Source organism: Parasteatoda tepidariorum, chromosome 3 (genome assembly GCF_043381705.1).
Source record: "Parasteatoda tepidariorum isolate YZ-2023 chromosome 3, CAS_Ptep_4.0, whole genome shotgun sequence".
NCBI classification, from domain to species: Eukaryota; Metazoa; Arthropoda; class Arachnida; order Araneae; family Theridiidae; genus Parasteatoda; species Parasteatoda tepidariorum.
Genome location: NC_092206.1, coordinates 97,985,348 through 98,005,688, shown reverse-complemented (window position 1 = coordinate 98,005,688; position 20,341 = coordinate 97,985,348). Strand labels below are relative to the sequence as shown.

Genomic DNA, 20,341 nt, shown 5'->3' with positions numbered 1-20,341 from the left:
TAGTGCCATCTGTTAGCAAACTTTGAAACTTGTAAGAATAAGATTTTTGCTTTCCTAAGCAGAATACAGTAAATCTCACATTTCTATACTTCTCAGCTTTAATTGCTTTTTAAAATCTGTTTGCCATTTTTGCAACATCCAAAATAAATAAAACCACCCATTTCTTGTTTACCTTGTTTTTAAATATATGTTTATTACAGATATTGCATGCAGTAGGTCCACTTTGTGGGTTTTTCTTTGTGCCTGTGGTTCTAATAGGCACGTACTATCTTAAAAATTTAATGCTGATAGTTGTTGTTACGGCCTTTGAATCTGCAATGGAAAATAAAGTATGTTATTTTATCAAATTAATATTCCCAACATATTGTTTAAAAATTAAGCATTTATGGGGATAAAACAGTTAAAAAAAAATGCCGACGACATCAATTCACCCTTGAAAATTTGGAAAAACACTTAGTTGTGTATTGCAACAAAAATTATTCAGTTTAATAAAATCTTTCCGGAAAATGCGATGATTTTTCTTCTCTCATTTATCATACTTCAGTTTTAGGCTTTTTCTTCAGAAATGTGTAGATTCAAGTAAGAAATATTTTGATTTTCTTCCTTTTAACAAAAAAATGATTTGGCTGTGTTTGTTGGAAAAAGTAAGTAGTAGTATTTAAATAAGTTGAACTTTTAATTTCTATTTTAAATGCATATTTCTAGTTTTAATAGCATATATTCAAGTTTTTTAGTGCATATTTGCATGCATATTTTGTCCATTTTTTAGTGCATATAATCCGCTGTCTAGTGATGAACAATTAGAATTTAGACACTGTCATTGCATAAATGATGGAGGCTCTGGCAATGCAAAAGGACAGTAAAATAAAGAAGAGAGTAGAACAGACGGCTTGATTCCACACAACAAAATGAGTCAGAGAAAGTCTTGCTGCTCTAGAGTCTGCAATATGCAATACGTAGAGCAACAGCCTGAGACAATTCCAGCAGACAAAATATTACTTCGTCAATAGCGCAATAATGCTGCACCAAAAAAGGAACAGTGTGTTTAAACAAGAAACATTAGACAATTATTTTAAAGTACAATTAACCTTAAGCAGTAGTATAATGAATAATGTAACATGGTATAAAGCAGTAAATGTACCCTGATCCTCTAATGTAAGTAAATTTTCTTTAAATATATATTTTTCAATTAGCTACTAAAATTTAAAAATTGCTTTGTTTCTATTTATTTAAATATTTATTAAATTTTATGTTTTCGATAACTCATGTTTTCCAAAGTTCGAGGTCGGCTCGATCTCGTCCTCCTCGAATTATAGAGACTCGACTGTATTGTTATTCTTAGAAGGGTGCGGGTCTTTGAGACAGGTAGTAATGTTTGTCCCAGCATTAAATAGTCTTTTTATGTCTTAATTTTCTTTTTATTACAAAAATTAATTTTTATTTTAGTATTTTTAAAATAAGATCTGATCCACCTTTACCAAAAAACTTAAACGTCTTTTCTGTAGGTCAATATCATCTTGTTAGATTATTTATTAGACCTGATTTTGTTTTAGGAAAAGGAGAGACTGTCTTCCTATTCCTATTATGACTCTTTTCCTTTTGACATTGAACGGTTGGCAATCTACCCTCTTGAAACGACACGTGAGACTTTAGATGAGGTTCTGCAAGAGAGATGTTATCTAATTGATCACAGGAAAGCTGTCCAAGAAAAGTGGAAGCAGATGAAAAATATTATAACCATGAAACAGGCTGTTATTAAACAAATGCAAGCAAAAGAAAGTGATATTGGAGTATGCCAACTTTTATTTTCTTTCCTCTAACTCTAAAAACTAAATTCCAAGCTATTCAGTCTTCCATACATATTAAGAAAACGCAAATGTTCTGTATAACCATCTGAATGCATATTTTCCAACTTACTAGATTTTCTAGTTGACTGCTGAATTTAGCCAGTTCCTTCCTATTTTAAAAAAGTTGCCTCATGGTTTTTGTATATTATAAAAAATATGAAATTTGGAAAAATTTAAAAAAAAAAATTATAAAAATAGTTCTTTTACTAAATTTATAGCTTGCTTGAGTAGAATATGTATTAATGTTCAATTACTGAAGTAAGCCTGATTTATAGTAATCAGTATCAAGATTAAAATATTATTTTATTTAGAACTGTCTATCTTTAAATTAAATGAAGGACAATTGTAACTATTTAAAATTAATTAAATTCTTGATTACATTAAAAATATTATAAACACACTAGGAGGCTTCGCCCCCTGCTCGCTGGCGCTCACCAGTCCCCGGAACTGCTTTCGCAGTTCATTTCTGATTGCTTCGCAATCCGATGCTCGCTCATTGGATACGTTCTTAACGTCTAGCTTTTTTGTACTTTTTTGAACACTGAAGTTCCGAAAACTTTTCACTGTAGAAAATTCTAAACCTGTGCATTTCAATATTAATTTGAAATTGAAAACAGTTTGCATATTTTTCTTAATCACACTATTCTAAATTTCAGTTGTTGAGAAAAGTAACTTTTGTAAGTTTTGTTTTAAAGTCTTTCCCTCCAGAGGGCTAAAACCATGTGTTGTAAAACAACATGAAATAGTACTGAACGCCAGATGTAAAGCATCGGCTTCAATGAAGATAATTTTGTGAGAATATTTTTGATAATTCGGTGCGAATTCACCTGATTAGACATATGATACTCACTACGTGCTCTTGCGTGCCGAAGCCTATCAATTAAAACGTATTAGCGTTTTATATAATATAGATTAGCCATATGATGCTCACGGCGTGCTCTTGCGCGCCGAATCCTATCAATTAAAAATGAAAACTGTTGCCAACGCGGAAATATCATCGGTTTTATTGATACATACGTGTTAGCGTTTTATATAATATAGATTCTTTTTCCTGCCGTAATCCTTTAAATTCGTACAAATAAATGTTAGTTTTACTCAACAATATAATTACTCTACCTTTTGCTTTGTTTGCAAGTTTTTAATGATTTTTTGAAAGAACTTTTAATTATACTTAAAATATTTGCCATACACAGTCATTATGCAAAATTTAAAGATCTGAAGTCTTTTTGTTTAACATAATTAAAGAATACTCAGCTACACTTAGTTTTAAGCATATTTTTTGTACTAGATTTTGTAAATGCATTATTAATTAACATTGATAATAATTTTCATACTATTTACTTTTAAGAAACTGCTATTGAAACTTGTAAATTCATAATTACAATTTGTATTTATTATGTAAAAATATGTTGTGTATCTTTTGCAGTCTAGATTTGTTAAGGATTCATATTATTATTGATAATTTTATATGTTTAACTGCTTCTAGATCAGGGGTTTCCAACTGGCGGCCCGGGGGCCACATCCGGCCCGCTAAGCCTTTTTTTTGTGGCCCACGAGCTAAAATATATTAGTTGTCTTTTTTTTGCGGGCAATTTTCGTAAAAAAAATCTATAGGGGTTTAATAAAAACCTAATTTCTTCATTTCTGTGAAATTTAACATACCAAAGGTGCAAAGAAATTTACTTCTCAGATTTTGCATCCAGGAAAATATTTATTCAAATACAAAAATAATCGTGTATGTTGCCCTTTTTTATTTTTATTTTTTTTTTTTTTTGTATTTTGTGAATATAATTTAGCATGTGCGTATCAAAAATTTTCTCAAAGAAATTCTCCGATTTAACTTTTTAAAACCACTCATTTTGGAAGAGAATATTTACACTCTCATTTGTAAATTTTAAATTTAAAATGTAAATATCTATTCTCTGGTGGTTGCAACAGACAAACCTCAATTTTCTCATTGAATATTTTGTGTGCTACTATGTAAGTTTTAATACTAACCTTTTTAAAGTTTTATATCTTAGCAGTTGCACATTAATTGTTTAATACATAGGTGCACATTAAAGTTATTGTAACCCAAATTTTTATTATTTATTTAATATTTTAAAAATATTATTAATAACAATTAAATAATTTTTAGAAATCTACTTCTTATTTTAATTTGTAATGCAATACTTTTGTTTTGTGCAAATTGGTAAATATCTGACAGTAATATTTAATGTTCCTTAAAACATAATAGTCCTACATGAAATTTTGATAAAGTTTCGACCCGCCATTTGATTTGTGTTTTTAATTGTGGCCCCCAGCCTCATGTAAGTTGGAAACCCCTGTTCTGGATCAACTAGAAAAATTGCTGAGGTTGTTTTCTTTTGTTTTATTTAAACAAAATATAGTATTTAGCAGAAAAATTCTTGAACAAAATTACTCAAAAAGCTTTACTGATGAAGGGTTAGAACTGAATACTTACTGACTTTTTTTAACTTTTCCTACAATTAACAGTTGTAACTCATTAACTGTATCATTTTTGGAGTCTGTTGTTGCATCCAAAGTATTAAATTGATTTTAATTCGTTGCTTACTAACTTCTTTTGCATAGGTCAGTGGAAATAATGGGAAATACCAGACAGCTACACGTAAGTAATTTTATATTTGATAGATAAGTTATTTGTTCAAATTTTTTATTATTATCTTTGAAAATTTAAAACTAGCATTTGTTAGGATAAATTCAACATTTTACTTTTTTTGGAAGTTTTTAATTGACTTACTTCTGAATGAAAATAATGTGAAATAACCAAATGTAATTTAAGTTTTACTGTTAAGTTTCAAAGCAAGCCTGTCTTTGTGGAAGACTATTTAGTTAAAACTGATAATGTGCTTTTTCTGTAATATTTATTTTACAGAAAATGAAAATCGTTATATCTCCGTTATCTTGATTTATTTCAGTTTACCATTAAAGAAAATAATTATCTTCATCCCCCTTATTCCTCCTAAACATCCATAAAAATTTATAGAATGGTTTTGTTACTTGTAAAGTGTGTAGCATTCCATTTCCGCTTAAGACATTGCGCAAAACACCACAATGGTTTGCTCTAGCCAAAGTTGTAATTCATTTACAAACCACCAATAAGACACGTTTAATTTAAGAAATATCACAAATATGAGTGACATTACCTCCTTTCGCGATCGCAATGCTCGATTACGCCATCTGGGGAGAAAACTGGTTCCATGTTTGACCCTCCCTGTTTCCTCTCCACGTCTTCTCAGTTGTACTAAAATATTTTCCCCTTTCTTTATATTTTTCATTTTTACTTATCAAAAATACTATTTTAAAATTTCCACAACGTTACTTTATTTAATGTAGTTTTCAGTCAATATAGTTTCCTAACTTAATAGTTTTTAATCTATTCGAAAATCAACACAGAAACTATCATTCTTCCTTCTCCTATGACTCTCTGCACGCTTATGATGAAAGTATGCAAAGTGTTGCCATAGGTAGAGAGTTCTGCTGTAAATAGTGTTGCCATAGATCCAATAGAATAGCTGTGGAAAATTTAGACAAGCCACGTTCTGCTTTGCAGAACATCTGAATAAAATAAATATACTCCCATCAAATATTTGTCAAATCTGTAAAGTGGGCATCATAAATATTGAACACCTTCTTCTTCCATGCCAGGTTTAGATGGAGAATTACTTCTGTTATTCTTCCAATACTAACAATTTATAATTTCTTGTTTTATATGAAACCTAATTTCTTATCTCACATGAAAACTAATCTTTAACCATTTGCACTTTATTGCATTAAGATGTAGAATTTTTTTTTAAATAATATTTACGACTGTAATGTTCAAATTCACTCATTTTCAGGCTGCTGGAAATATCTTCAGAGTTTGTTTAAAACTATTGCTAAAAGTGCCATTTTTGAAAAATTTATTCTGTTTATTATACTTGTAAATGCAGCATTTCTTGCAGCAGAACATTCCAGTATGTCACAGACATTTTTTGAAGTTTTAGAAATTGGAAACATGGTATTAAACAATTTATTTTGATTTTAAAAAACCTATTCAACCCCTGTTTTTATATTTATTTTAATTATATGTCAATAATCATTTTGTTTAAAACTATTTTTATTTTTCAGGTGTTTGTTTGCATTTTTTCCTTGGAATTTGTCATTTTGTTTATTGCATTTGATATTCGTTACTTCTCAAAGTGGTTCAATATATTAGATTTTTTTGTTCTAATAATCACAATATTGAGTGTTTCTATTGCAAGCTTGTATCAGTACAGAATTGTTAGAACATTTAGATTGGTGAGCAAATATTAAAATAATAAATTAAATTAAATATTGAAATATTTAGGAGGAGAGAACTATGTTTAATCTTATAGTATTCTCATTCATAAAAAAAATATCTGTAAATACTTCTTCATTATGACTTTACTATTAAGTAAAAATTCTATAGAATGTCACAAATTTCCATATTATGCAAAATCCCCTATAATAACTAGAGATAACTGCTTCACTGCTAGAAAAGTTGAATTCTGAATAATTTATATATTATTATTTGATGTCATGAAACTAACTTGGAATTTATTATGAAGAAAAGAATGCCTAAAAACTTATTTCCTTTATGTGAAAAAAATTAACAAAACAGAAAATATCAATTTATGTAACATTGAAAGAAAAATAAGGATTCTTGCAGTTAAATTTTTTTACTATAATTTATAAATAAATAAAAACGTAGACAACTTACAACATTTTCTTCAGATATTGCATGAAATTACTTTTAAAAACTATACAGTTTGAAGTATATGTAGAATAAAGACAGAGAGCTTTTGTTACAAAATCAAACTTCAGAATATGACAAAATGTGCCCAAACTTTCTTATTTTCATATAAATGTTTTCATTTATACATAGAATAAATAAAATGGCTATTTTCAGATCATTGAACATCTCTTAAAAGTGCACAAAAGCTTTAACTCTCATTTTTTAAATCTATTTCAGTCTATCAGTTTCACTCTTTCAGTTAAGAACTTGCATGCTGTTTTGCTATAAATTTTGAAATTTGCAGCAATTACTTAAAACAAAGAATCACTTTTAAAATTGCAAGAATTCATTTTAACATGTCGAATTATTCTCTAGATCGAATCTAACTATCGCTTGGATATTTTATGTGTGACTAAAAGAAGACTTTTTAAAAATAAAATTCAAAAGAACTGATATGGCATTAAAATTGAATACTGCAAGAGTCAATAAACTTGTGTATAAAGTTTCAGTTTTTCTATTTTTAATTCAATTTTTTTAAAGAAAAATTGTTTGAGTTTGAGAAAAAATGTCTCCAAGTGATTCTCCAGTTTTGTGAAAGCTATGATATTTACCTTTAGCCATAATGTTTATCCTATTTTATTTTTTTTTTATTATTATTATAGTTTTGTTGGTAAAAAGTTCTGTTAATTATATTATTCGAATCCCCGTAATTTTTATAAGATCAAGTTTTTTAATCTTAAATATTTTTTAGTTTAGCCTCTTGCGATTCCAGAAGTCTTGGCATGCTTTCAAACAGATCATTGATATCACCATTGCTTCATTTTTTAAAATATTGCGCCTTGTAATATTGCTCTCATTGGTTATTTTCATTTTTGGAGTTATAACCAATCAAGTTTTAGGATCCTATTATGAAGAATCTCCAGATCCTCCCAGGTACAAAGCTCTCATCACATGATATCTTTAAAAAAATATTATTTTAAACTGGATATTTCACTCGCAAATTTTAATGTTATAAATTTAAACTCAAGAATCATTTTCATAATAAACAATATTTCATTTAAAGTTTAATTCTGAACTCTCGCAAATGAACAAACTTAAGCCCTTTAATTAATCCACTATGCTATGAGTCACTAACATATCTGGAATGGTATGAAGCAACAGTGAATTTTGAATTACTTCTGTAAACATAACTAGGCTCTACCCACTCCATTCAACAACCCAAGTGTTTGTCTCTCAATCATCTTCATTTTTTTTCATAAAACACAAAATTTTTAAAAAAAAAAGATAATTTTGTTTATTAAATATAAAATAGTTGTAATTTTCTGTAAGAATATTTTTATTAAATATAAAATAGTTCCAATTTTCTGTAAGAATATTTTGTTAATATATTTATCGAAAAAATATTAATGATTAGTTAGATTTTAAAATTAATCAGCTCTACTTGAAAAGAAATCTTTAAATTAAAGAATACAAAATATTTTCTTTCCTACGTCGAGGAGTCTGTCGCATCGGCCATTTTTCTTCGACCAGCTCAGTACAAAGTTGCCTTTAAATGAAAGCTGTCGATGAAAATACTAAGTGTGTGATGCAATAAATAGTAATAGAAGTAACCTTTCTTGCTAACAATTTACAAAATAACCATATATTTTATAACAGGGCAAATTGGGAACGATTTTTATTATCTTGAGTCTCTTATATATATAAAAAAATTTAAATAAATTCTGAGATTTATATCTGGCAAAGTCTAATTTCTTTTTATTTTATTTAATAATTTTTGTCATCAAGTCACGTGAGATCTTGTAATAGGAAGATCTTGCTAGAGACAAATCTTTGTACAACCATGATATGAACCTTTGTACAATCATTATTTAAAATGAAAAAAGCAGTTCATAAACAAAAATGGCCCTTTCAACACATCAAATTCCAGCTCTCTAGTTATATTCTTGTGGCCTGCATTGCGACCCATATGGTATTGTTCATTGCAAGTTCAGCAGTTAATAATTTTCGAACTTATTATCGAATGTTACATTTTTTTTATTCCATCGTACTTTTTTTTTCTTTTTTTCCTACATGCCTTCATAATTTCAAGTTTCTAAGTCTTATCATTTTTGCATAGCAAAACAAAATGTAACTTAACCTCCCAAAGTTAAGTTAAACCTCCCAAACAGTGGTGCAACACTTTTGATTATTAAAGGCAAAAATAAAATGTTCACAAAAGGACATTTTAATATGATGTAATTAAAAACAATAAATAAATAGTAGTAGGCTGTCACAAAAATGTAAAGCATGAGACTATTTAGCAGTCTTAAATTAATATTGCTTGGACATTAATCTCCCATTATTCTTAAAAAGTATTGAAATAATGTTTTCCCATTGAATATTTAGCTTCTGATATGTTTCTAGTGCAAAAGAATGTCATGTGCTTTCTCAATAGATTTTTGTAGATCTTCAACAGTGCTATACTGTTTATAATGTCTATATTCTTGGTAGGTTAAAATTGCCAAAATGTTCTTTATTTAGGTTTATCTAGCACCAGAACATTTTATTGAACCTGAAGTTTGTATCGACATTGTCTTGTTGATATCAATCCATGATTAGTAAACTAAGAGATTCGTATAGTGCTTAAGCTTTTGAGACTGTAATTTTAAACATAAATTTTAATTAAATATAATTTCTCGATAGCACTTCATTTTGATTATAATTTAAGAATTTTCTCATTATTGTGTCACATATTTTGCAATTGTATAGTATTCGTGAATTTTTCTGTTATTCAGACAGTATGTATTTCCATTTTTTATGTTTCATCCTATTTCAGATGGTCTTTTGCTACATTTGGAGGATCAGCATTTATAGTACTCAATGTCATTACGGGTGAATGGATTGATTTCCTTTTCACTTGCATTGAGGTGTCGGATAAATCATCTCTGTGTCCATTTCTTTTCATAATCATGTTTGTAATTGCTAATCTTGTGATAGTCAGTCTCTTCACTGCTTTACTCCTCAGCTCCTTTGAAGACCATGTTCAGTTTGATAGAAAAGTAATGTTTTATTGAATATGCAATTTTTAAGCTCTTATAAATTGATTTGCAATTATTTTCCCATCCAATTATATTTCTGACATATCCTTTGATTGTTTAGTTTTTTTGCTCATTTGGAATTTTAGTTGGGATTAAAGCAGGATTAGCTAGACTGGAACCAATGGGTTTTCTTTTTAAAAACTCATGTTTGAAAATATCTATAATGTTACCCGTAATTTTGGGTTTTTTCAACAAAAAAATTTTTTTTTGTTCATGAGATAATATATACAGTATATGTATTGAAATAGAATTATAATTGTACGAAGCACTTTTTTACAAAAATTGCATTGTTGTAAAAAAAAAAAATTTAAATTAACGAAGTTTTTTTTTTTTTTTTTTAAGACTGCCTTTTTTCACTTCCCTTTTTTTTATTGGATTTTCTTGGGAAAAAACTCAGCTTCAAGTTTTTTTTTTTTTTTTTTCAAAATATAATTAAAGAATTGCATTTTTCAAATGTTTGTTCCTTAAGATCGAATTGAAATTTGTAAAACAAATTTCAGAATCGAATAGTTAAATTCAGAGGTTATTGTATTCCGGGTGTACCCCAGAATTCCAGGTATTTCATATCATCCCTCCAGGTCTAGAAACTAGGAGATGTGATTTTTTTCAAGGAATTTCACGTATCTCAAGACCATTGATTCCTGGATTTCTACAAATCAAAACTTGTAATCCAACAAAATTTTTACCACAATCTAAAATTTAAAGTAAGAATTAAGTTCTACAATCTGAAATTTAAATTTTGAAACCTTCACTAAATCACGTAAACGAGACGTTTTGATACACGTGACTCTTCCGCAATTTCGATTTTTATCGTTTTTAATATTTCAAGCTTTGCCGGAAACCGCTAATATCGTGATTCGTTTTCGCTCAATTTTGATATCAACCATCGATTTCCAAATTTACCAGATTTAAAAGTTACTCATTGTGAATCGTATTCACGTGATTTAAAAATAAAATATCGCAATTAGTATTTATGCATTTTTGAAATCAATATCTTGATTTGTTTTTACGTGAGTTTAAAATCCAATGTCGCTATTCGTACTCACGGGATCTAAAAATCATGCATCGTGATTCCTATTTACACGATTCAAAAATCCGATATTGCGATTTTTATTTTCACATTTTTAAATTCAATATCGCGATTCCTATTTAGGTGATTTAAAAATCCGATATCTCAATTCCTGTAAGTTTTTTTCTGAAATTAATTACTGTAAAAATTTGACATTCCTTAATGGTAGGTAATTCAATTATAAATCATAGTTTAATTATATTAAATACATAATTATATTAAATATGAATAGTATATAAATTGATACTTGTTATAGAGATTTTGCACATAAAATTTTCAGGGTTTTTCTCTTTGTGTCACAATCACCCCTGTAAGTTATCCCTTTCACCATCTGTCCAAATTTCATTACACTTACGCATCTATTTTATTCTCCAGTTTTTACTAAAAAATCTTAAAGATGCTAAAGAAAGGAAATTTTTTCTTTAAAAATGATATTTAACAAGTAAAACAGTTAGCATAATTTCAAAAGTTTTGCTAAATATTTTTGAAACGGTTTGTATAAATAATATATCTGTTAAAGATATATTCTAAAAAAGTCATTTGAAATATTTTCTTACTTAATCTGTTTTTTATTGTGTAGTTTTTTCGCATAAAATCTTTCCATTTTTTATTTTAAAAATTGTTTTGTATAATTTAGCCAGCAAATACACTCTTGCAATGATTAATTCATCCTTATTTATTGTATTTTTAAACAAATGTATTTTCTTTATCTTGACCAAATATTTTTGAAATTTTTCAATTTAACGCTTCATATTTCAGTTTTTAATAACCTAATGTGTTTGATGTATTTTAAAATTCTTTGATCTGATAATTTTCTGATGAAGAATCAAAATGATTAAAAATTGTTACTTATTGCTCATGGAATGTTCATCATTTGGCAGAAATTAGCGCCCTAAACCTTAAAGGCTTTAGAAATCAGGATGGATTTTCTTGTTAAGCAATTTTAATTCTCTTAGAACTTAGCTATTAATCTAATTGGCAGTTATTTATTTAAATCTAATTCATTTAAGTTTATTAATGTATCTTTTGCTATAAATTAGTATTCATATGAGAATAAAGTATATATTTACTACAGTCTTTAATGAAATTATTTTACGAAGTGAAATATTTTAATTTTTTTATTGTTTCAATCTGAAACAATGGCAGTATTTATTTTTATATTTTTGGAGTACTATTGCTATACATGCATTTCTTTATGTATTTTTAGAGAAACAGACTGTCTCAGTTAAAAGGATTTGTATTTCACTTGTTCTCAGTTTTAGAGGTATTTTTTTTTTAATATCTGTTTACTAATTTTTCAAAGAATATTTTCAGTTTCTTGTTTCTCCCATTTTCAATTTAGTAATGAAAAAAAAAATTTCAATATTTTCTTTATTCAGAGACAAATTGTAGACATGTGTAAGAAAAAGGGTTGTATAGAATTCTTTGACGATTTGAAGGAAACTAAACTTTACCTTAAATTAAAGTAAGTAGTTTAATAGATTTAATGAAGTAAACTTCTGCACTCACATTACTCAACCTCTTTATTACACAAAAAAAAATTTACCTGAAAAATAAACAATCATTTAGCTAATTTTCTTATTAAAAAAACTGATATTGTTGCTCCAACTTTAAGATATTATAAAAAAAAGAAAGAAAGAAATTATGAATATCTATTGTATTTCATTCCGTTTTGAAATATTTTGATGAATCTGTATAAGCCCACCTGGAAAGTGATGTTTTTTGACAGTGATTAAAATCTGTCATGCTTTATTATTGTCAGTGAGAAATGTTAGAAACTTTTGGAAATTGGCTTAAGTCACCAGATTGATTAGTTAATTGCATTTAAGTCACCAGAAACTTGAATTCACCCAAAATACTTTTACCGCAATACTAAAGTAACTTTTCTCGTATTTATACTAGTAGTTATATACTAGTATTTATCCTATTTTTGTTAAGGTTTATTTTCCGATTTGAAAATAATTATAAACATCTTAATTCGAAAAATTATCTATCTCATACATATATTTAAGGTGGGTTTGCAAATTTGCTTTGAAGATATAAATTTTCTCAGATTTATTTCATCTTAATTTTCCTTAACTTACTTGTCTCATACATATATTTAAGGTGTGTTTGCAAATTTGCTTTTAAGATATAACTTTTCTCAAATTTATTTTATCTTAATTTTATTAACCTGCCATTTAATTACCTAAATTATAAGATTTGAATGACGAAACTAAATTATTAGTTTAAGAAAAAAAATGTCTGAAATTTATTTTGTTGCATGATTTAAGATAAAAACAATTGTATGTTTCTACCAGCTAAAATATAACCATTCAAAAAGTTTTTTTGAGGAAACATATTTTTGTAAAATAATTAGCTAAAGGCATTTTATAAAAGCAATATCTGCAATTGTCTTATTCTTCGAAAAATATAATTCATAGGATATTATAATGCAAACTTTTCCACTTTTTTTATAAATTAATAGCTTTAACATAATAATTAAAAGACTAATTGTGCTGCATTTTATCTCTTTGTTTAACTGTGTGGCAATTAGCCATCTTCCTTTTTCTTTAGCTTTAAATTTTTGCATGTTTGTATCGTAATTGCATTTACAATGTGTGATTTTGATATATGCATCTTCAAAGATCTTTTGTCTAGAAATTTTTGTTTAATACTTTCTGGTAAATCTTTAATTCCAGGCAATTTGCTTGTAGTAATACATTTGAAGGAATTACAATTTTCTTTGTGTTCTGGAGTTGTCTAATTATTGTAAGTATAACAATACAGTCATCCCCACTTAATCGCGTATTGTATAATCGAATAAACTGCTTATACGAATGAAATTTAATGAAACCGACTCATTTTATATGAAGCTAATGTTAAACTTCCCCGTTTAAAAGAATATTTGTTGTTTTTTGTCCCCGCCTAATTGCATAAAATTGAGGTACTGAAATGAAGAAGAAAAAAAAAATTTTGAGAAATGTTTCACCAATTAAAATGGAGTTTCCATTTTTCAGTTAAGATACAATAGGTGATTACTTCAATAGGGACTTCCTGTTCATTGCTTGGTCTAATGAGGTGTTAGATGGTAAAGTTGAAGAATTAATCAAATCTTGCTGCTTATTATACATTGAAGTAAACGAAGGGCATTTTACCCCTCTTTGACTTACTTCACTCACACATCATTTAGAGCGTAAAAAAAATACAGATTGTTTTGTGGTCCCCTCCTGATGCGCTATGAGCTTTAAAAAGAAAAAGTTTCAAAAATCTAACACACTAGTGTACAATGTGTCTTTCTCTTAAGTAGAATAATCATTGCTTAATCTAGTGAATAATGGTTGCAAGTTGTGCCCGAAAAGGAATGATTTGAATTAATCGAAGGAGAAAAGAAATTAATGTTTGAAACAATAACTTTCAAAAACTCCCAAGCTATTGTAAAATAGGGCATTAATTTGGAATCTCTCAAGTTTCGAGAATTAGAAAATAATAAATAAGTAAAAATAAAAATTCTGAATATATTTGAAAGGAATACGCAAGTCATGAAAGTCTTCGTAGAAACTGAAAGGGAATATCTAATTTTGATAAATTGCCGAATTAAAACGGGTATAAAGACAATCTTCAAGTTTAAACTTTTTCAGAAGGGATCAAATAATGCCTTAGTACCTATATTTCACTTTTTGCTAACATTGATTTATTTTTATGTATCTTTAAATGACATTTATATTTTGTGATACTAACATAGACATATTTAATTATAATTGTTTATTGATCCTAAAACTGGTTTTCTTTAATCAAAACGCTATACTATGCATTAAATACCATTAAAAAGTAAAATTTCGCAAAAATATAGAATGTAAGATTGAATATTGCGCTCCCTTTTTAATCGAATAACCCACTTAAATGCATTGATTTGGCTGGAACCGATGGTGTTCTTTTAAGGTTGACTGTATTAGTTAAAAACATGTAACAATGTTTTGCTTTAAAATTACTAAACATATTTTAAAAAATTAAATTTGATTGTAATATTATAGTTCTCTACTTTAATATAAACTTATATTGAGTCTATTAAATTTATACTTCTGTACATTTTTCAGGGAGGAGATTTTTACGCTTTTGTCTCTCAAATTTCCTTTTTTTTTTTTTTTTTTTAAATCAAAAACCCCGAGTCTCTAAAAGTTTCGAGTTTTTTTTATAAACATTCCGATTTTTCTGAAAATTCAGTTGTTGAAATAAAATTATTATATTTATTTCCAGTTTTCAAAGATAAACAGAAAATTCAAACTGCGTCGTAGCTGCTAACCCTTCCGTATTTTTACTTATTTTAGCTATTTTCTCCATTCCGTATTTTTACCTGCCCGCCAGATAGTTCGTATTTTCGTAATTCAGACGATGCTGCTTCCGGTTCGCTGGTGCAAAAGCAAACGTAATAAATAAAAAGTAGCGGGGGATTCGCGGTGAAAATATTTATTTGTTCATTCAATTAATCTTGTACATTTTTATTTATTGTGGCTAAACAATACAAGCAAGCCTTGTAGAAATCCCAAGCCCAGAATCTGCTAATATTTCCGATTCTTATTAAAGCGATTTTAATATCAAACATCGAAATAAATTAAATATAGCGGTGGATTTGCGGTGAAAATATTTATTTGTTCATTCAATTAATCTTGTAAATTTTCATTTATTGTGGCTAAACAAAAACAATACAAACAAGCCTTGTAGAAATCCCAAGCCCAGAATCTGCTAATATCTCGATTCTTATTAAAGCGATTTTAATATCAAACATAGATTTTCGAATTTACCCAATTTAAATATCTTACATTGTGATTCTCATTTACAAGATTCAAAATCCAATATCGCGATTTGTATTCACGCGTTTTTAAAATTGCGACTTTATAAACAAACATCGATTTTCGTATTTACGATTTTCGTATTTTAAAAGTCTAATATCGCAATTTGTATTTACACGTTTTAAAAACCCTATGTAACGATTCGTATTCACGCGAGTTTAAAATCCAATATCGTGATTCGTTTATGCGGTTGTAATATCAAACATCGATTTTCGTATTTATACGTGATTTAAAAATTAGACATTGGGACTCGTATTAACGCGATTTAAAAATTTTGCATCGTGATTCGTATTCACGCGATCTAAAAATTAAGCATCATGATTTGTATTTTCGCATTTTTTAAATTCGATATAGAGTTTCATGTTCACATGATTTAAAACCCACATATCGGGGATTCATATTCGCTCAATTTAAAATAAAATACTGCAATACTTATTCACACTATTTTAAAATCATTCGTTCATATTTATGTGAGTCATTTTAATACAATTTTAAAATTAATCATCGGGATTTATAATCACATGGTTTAAAAATCGCGCTTTTTTTGTCAAATTTTTGGATATCATAGCTTCTACATATATATATATATATATTCATTCTTGGATTTCCTCTTTTTTACTTTCTGACTATTCTCATTCCTGATTTTTATAATCTGAATTATTATTGGATAAAATGTATAAAAAAAATGTAATAAAAATGTCATATTTTACCTTTACTTTGAGTATATTTTGCAAAATGTTTGGTTTGAATATTTTGCACTGATACCTGTATCAAATACAGTAGAGTTTCGATAATCCGAGGTTGACAAGACCATCCCTATCTTGAACTTTCGAAAACTTAAAATTTTTATAAATATTTAAATGAATGGAAATAAAGTATTTTTTAAATTTCAGTATTTAATTGAAAATTACATATTTAAAGAAAATTTGCTTGCATTAGGGAATCAGGGTACATTTACTACATTAAATTTACATTATTTATTATATTACTGCATCAGATTAATTGTACTTTTAAATAATTGTCTAATGTTTTTTTTAACCCACTATTTACGTGTTTGAGTGTTTAACATGCAATGTCGTTTTTCAGCATTCAAATTTCTCAACATTCAGTCGTAGTAATCGTCTAAAAATCAATCGTAGTAATTGTTCCATGTGTTGTGTGTGAGTTGGTCATTATTTGGTAGAAAGACTGACTTTTTTTCATTAACTCGGAATTACGAGAAACATGAACAACCGAGACTCGAATTATCGAGACTCTAGTGTATATCTTTTAGTAGCATAAAATAATTAAACTCGTTGTAACACCATCAAAGCTAGACTTCAGCTATTCTTTCTTTCTTTTTAATTTTGTGATTCGTTTTACTAAATATAAACATTTAATTGGTATATATTTAGTAAATGAATAAAAATTTCACTTATAAAGAAAGTTTTATTTGCTAACATTACGTAACCATTTCATATCAAACATAATCAAGTACTCAGAATTTTGTTTTCTAATAATTTAAATATAAAAAGTAAACTAATTTTTTGGCAATATTTATAGACTTTTTTTTTCTCTCTATAGATACTTGATGAGTCTGGTGTTGATGAACATGACACGCCTATCCAATATATGATTGTCAAAATCTCATCTTTTTCCTTAGCTGTGCTGTTTACTTTTGAAATGTTGTTGAGATGGCTTGCTATTGGATTAAAAAGCTATTTTACTGAACCATACACAATATTGGACTTCATAACATTAACAGTAAGTATCAAGGCATTTTTTAAAAATAGAATTTAATATAGATTAATAGTTTTTATTCACCCTATATTTCCGAATACAAGCCCTTTCGTACGTGAGCCGAGAGTATGTTTTTTCTTTGAAAGGTTACCTAATTCAAAACCCATATGTAAGCCAAAATTAAATAAAGTGCACTATCTTTGTGAGAAGCTTTCAACTTCCCTTTCTAGACTACCTCTTGTAATTAGTTTCAACCTTTTCCGCACTACGACATAGTGGCGAAATTCGTTTAAAAATCACAGATTTTTTTTTTAATTGTTATAGAACTCTATATTGATTCATCCCTTCGGAGTGAGTTAGGTAAAAAACTGAAGAAGTTGAAAATAGAAATCTAAAAATTTTATGTGCAAAAATACATTTTAAATAATTGAAAAAATGCCCAAAATTTTTAGCAAGAAAAAAGTGTATATAGTAAGCATTTATCCACAGAATGTTATCAACGCTTTAATAAAATTATGCTGAGTTATTTTATTTATTTGTTTAAATTGTTGAAATATAAATCTAAATGTTTGATTTCTAAATCATTTGAATATGATTCTCGACATTTAATTTTAAAACCGCGTAAATACGAAAATCGATGTTTGGTTTTAACAAAACGTGAATATGAATCTTTATGTTTCATTTTAAAAACGTGTGGATATGAATTTCGATGTATAATTTTTAAGTAGCTTAAACAGAGTATTTTAAATCGTGTGATAACGGACGCGATATTTGATTTAAAATTTTGAAAATACTGATCACGATCAACAATCTTAGGTCACATAAATAGGAATATCGTGATATGTGAATTTAAGTCATGTGAATGTAATTTTAAATCTTGTTTGCATGGGTAAAAGAAACTTAAGAAACAAAATTTTTTTTTTTGTTATTTAGAAATAATAAAAAAAAATCTACGATGCTGACAAATTTTCCACAAACTCCATAAACAGGGTTTCTCTTCTTCATGTACATTATGTTAGTTACCAGTTGACCATTATTAATTTAAAATTTTGCCATTTAGAAAAACATTTGAAGCAAAATAGGGTATTCGAAATATGAAAAAGGTGGTTCTTTATGTTTAAAAAAATATGCTTATGAAATTTATTTTTTATGTAAAATGTTTTGTCTGTAGTTTCATTTTATGTAAAATGTCAAATCCAATTATATGTAAAAGCAAAATTCATGCTAATTAAAAGAAATTCCCTCTCCACAGTATGCAATTCAGCCAAAATAAGGTAGATGCTAAACTGAATAAGTTAAATGTTTTATGCTAACAGTTTGCCATTTTGTTGTAGAAATAATTTGTTTAATAATGGCAACAATACTTAATGATTACTTTGAAAAAATTTAATGTTCTGTATTTTTTAAGCATGTTTTTATATCCATTTACCACAATGCGAACTATATTAGACCTTAAAAACCCATTTTAAACAGCTATTCCTTCTGATATCCTGCACCACATATTCAAACTCTTGCTTGTTTAAAGCTTTTAAATATTTATTGAGAAATGTTATTGTATGAATGCTTTTTATAGTTTCTCATAGCTGAATTGGTTCTTGAATATGGTTTTGATAAAGGATATGCAGTGACAAAATTTAGAGCACTCAGAGCTTTCCGACCTCTACGCTTTATTAACACAGTGAGAGGGATGGAGGTAACTAATATTACTAATTAAGATTTATTTTTAACCTTCTTTAAAAAAATTCATTCTTACATGGCAGTATTCTGTGTTTCCTTTGTCATTTTATTATTTTAATAATTAACTACTTTCCTTTTCCTGCAATTTTTCTAAATATGTTCATATTTAGTTTGAATGCATCTAATACACGGTATATAAATTTAATTTTTTTAATCATTCTTTATTTAATTTTAATTAATATAGGGTAAACCAACCAGTGAAGGAACATTTCATATATATTGATTAAAGATAAGAATTTGAAAATGTTTTTTTTTTTTTAGATTGATTGGTAACAATAGCTTACTGCCAAACAATAGGAAGTCATCTAGCAATGTTTTTGGATTACCTGGTCAAATAAACTTCTCTGGAAAATTTTTTGAATCTGTTATTATCTCTGCAACACCTTGTTTCGTTGAAAAAATTATAAGGTGATTGTTTGTATTTATATGTTTGAAGTGGAATTAATTGCATGTAGTAGTCTTATTTTTCTCACTGTGAAAAAGAGAATTCAAAATATAATTATTGAAGTTACGCTTTATTTTTTTTAAAGCACCATAGCATAATCAAGTACTGAGATAAGGGGGTGTTTATTCACTGGATCACCAAACGATGAAAAACCAGTGAAGGAACAAGTGTTTCTTTACTGGGTTCATTTTCCAGTTAATGAAGATAAAAGAAATTTTTTAATTTTCTTGTACTTTTAGTCATATTATGCATCAAAATTCTGTTTAAAAGACAAAAAACAACTTCCAACCAGTGAAGAAGCAGGCATGTTCTTTTACTGGGAATACTTCCAGTGAATGAACAGTAATGTGTAAAATATGATTTTACATGACTCTAGGATAAGTAATTCTGCTATATAGAGGACAACCGAAATTTTGTTAAAAATTGATTCCTGAAATAATTTCAGTTTAAAAAGTTAAATTAATAGCTTAATTCATGAAAAAATTATAATTTATATTTATTAATGGGGGTGTGTAGTTACATCAAATGTTAGGCAACTTAATAAACTATGTTTACAAATCGAAAACTAATAAAATATAATCATAAAAATTTGAATAGAACATTTTTTCGCCGACTTTTGTACCAAGAACTCCTAATAAGCTATCATTATAGGATAGCAACGTGATTATATAATTTATAGAAACTACTTTACAATGTTAGAATTTAGAAGTAAGTTCCTCAACAAAAAACAAAGTTAAACAGAAACGATACTCAATTTCTTCAGAAGCTTGAGAGGGAAATCCCTCAAGATATGTTGTAAATTTTTAACACAGCATTGACGGAAGAGTCTAATATCGAAAATGTCCAAGAGCCTGTACTT

The 20,341-nt window shown here is 27.5% G+C and overlaps 1 protein-coding gene across 14 annotated transcripts in view; it reads left to right on the top strand.

Moving 5' to 3' along the window:
• Positions 1-20,341, top strand: part of LOC107454565 (sodium channel protein 1 brain) — a 52,783-nt gene that overhangs the window by 12,110 nt on the left and 20,332 nt on the right. For 5 of the 14 annotated variants that reach the window (XM_016071796.3, XM_016071801.3, XM_043044680.2 and 2 more), the window contains 12 exons: positions 201-329; positions 1,554-1,790; positions 4,440-4,476; positions 5,708-5,868; positions 5,979-6,149; positions 7,358-7,539; positions 9,422-9,644; positions 11,960-12,016; positions 12,132-12,217; positions 13,434-13,503; positions 17,145-17,324; positions 18,874-18,993. In XM_016071796.3, the coding sequence (XP_015927282.1) occupies positions 201-329; positions 1,554-1,790; positions 4,440-4,476; positions 5,708-5,868; positions 5,979-6,149; positions 7,358-7,539; positions 9,422-9,644; positions 11,960-12,016; positions 12,132-12,217; positions 13,434-13,503; positions 17,145-17,324; positions 18,874-18,993 (1,653 nt within the window). The remainder of the gene's footprint in view (positions 1-200; positions 330-1,553; positions 1,791-4,439; positions 4,477-5,707; positions 5,869-5,978; positions 6,150-7,357; positions 7,540-9,421; positions 9,645-11,959; positions 12,017-12,131; positions 12,218-13,433; positions 13,504-17,144; positions 17,325-18,873; positions 18,994-20,341) is intronic. The other 9 variants (XM_016071797.3, XM_043044678.2, XM_016071798.3 and 6 more) reach the window with 9 other exon arrangements.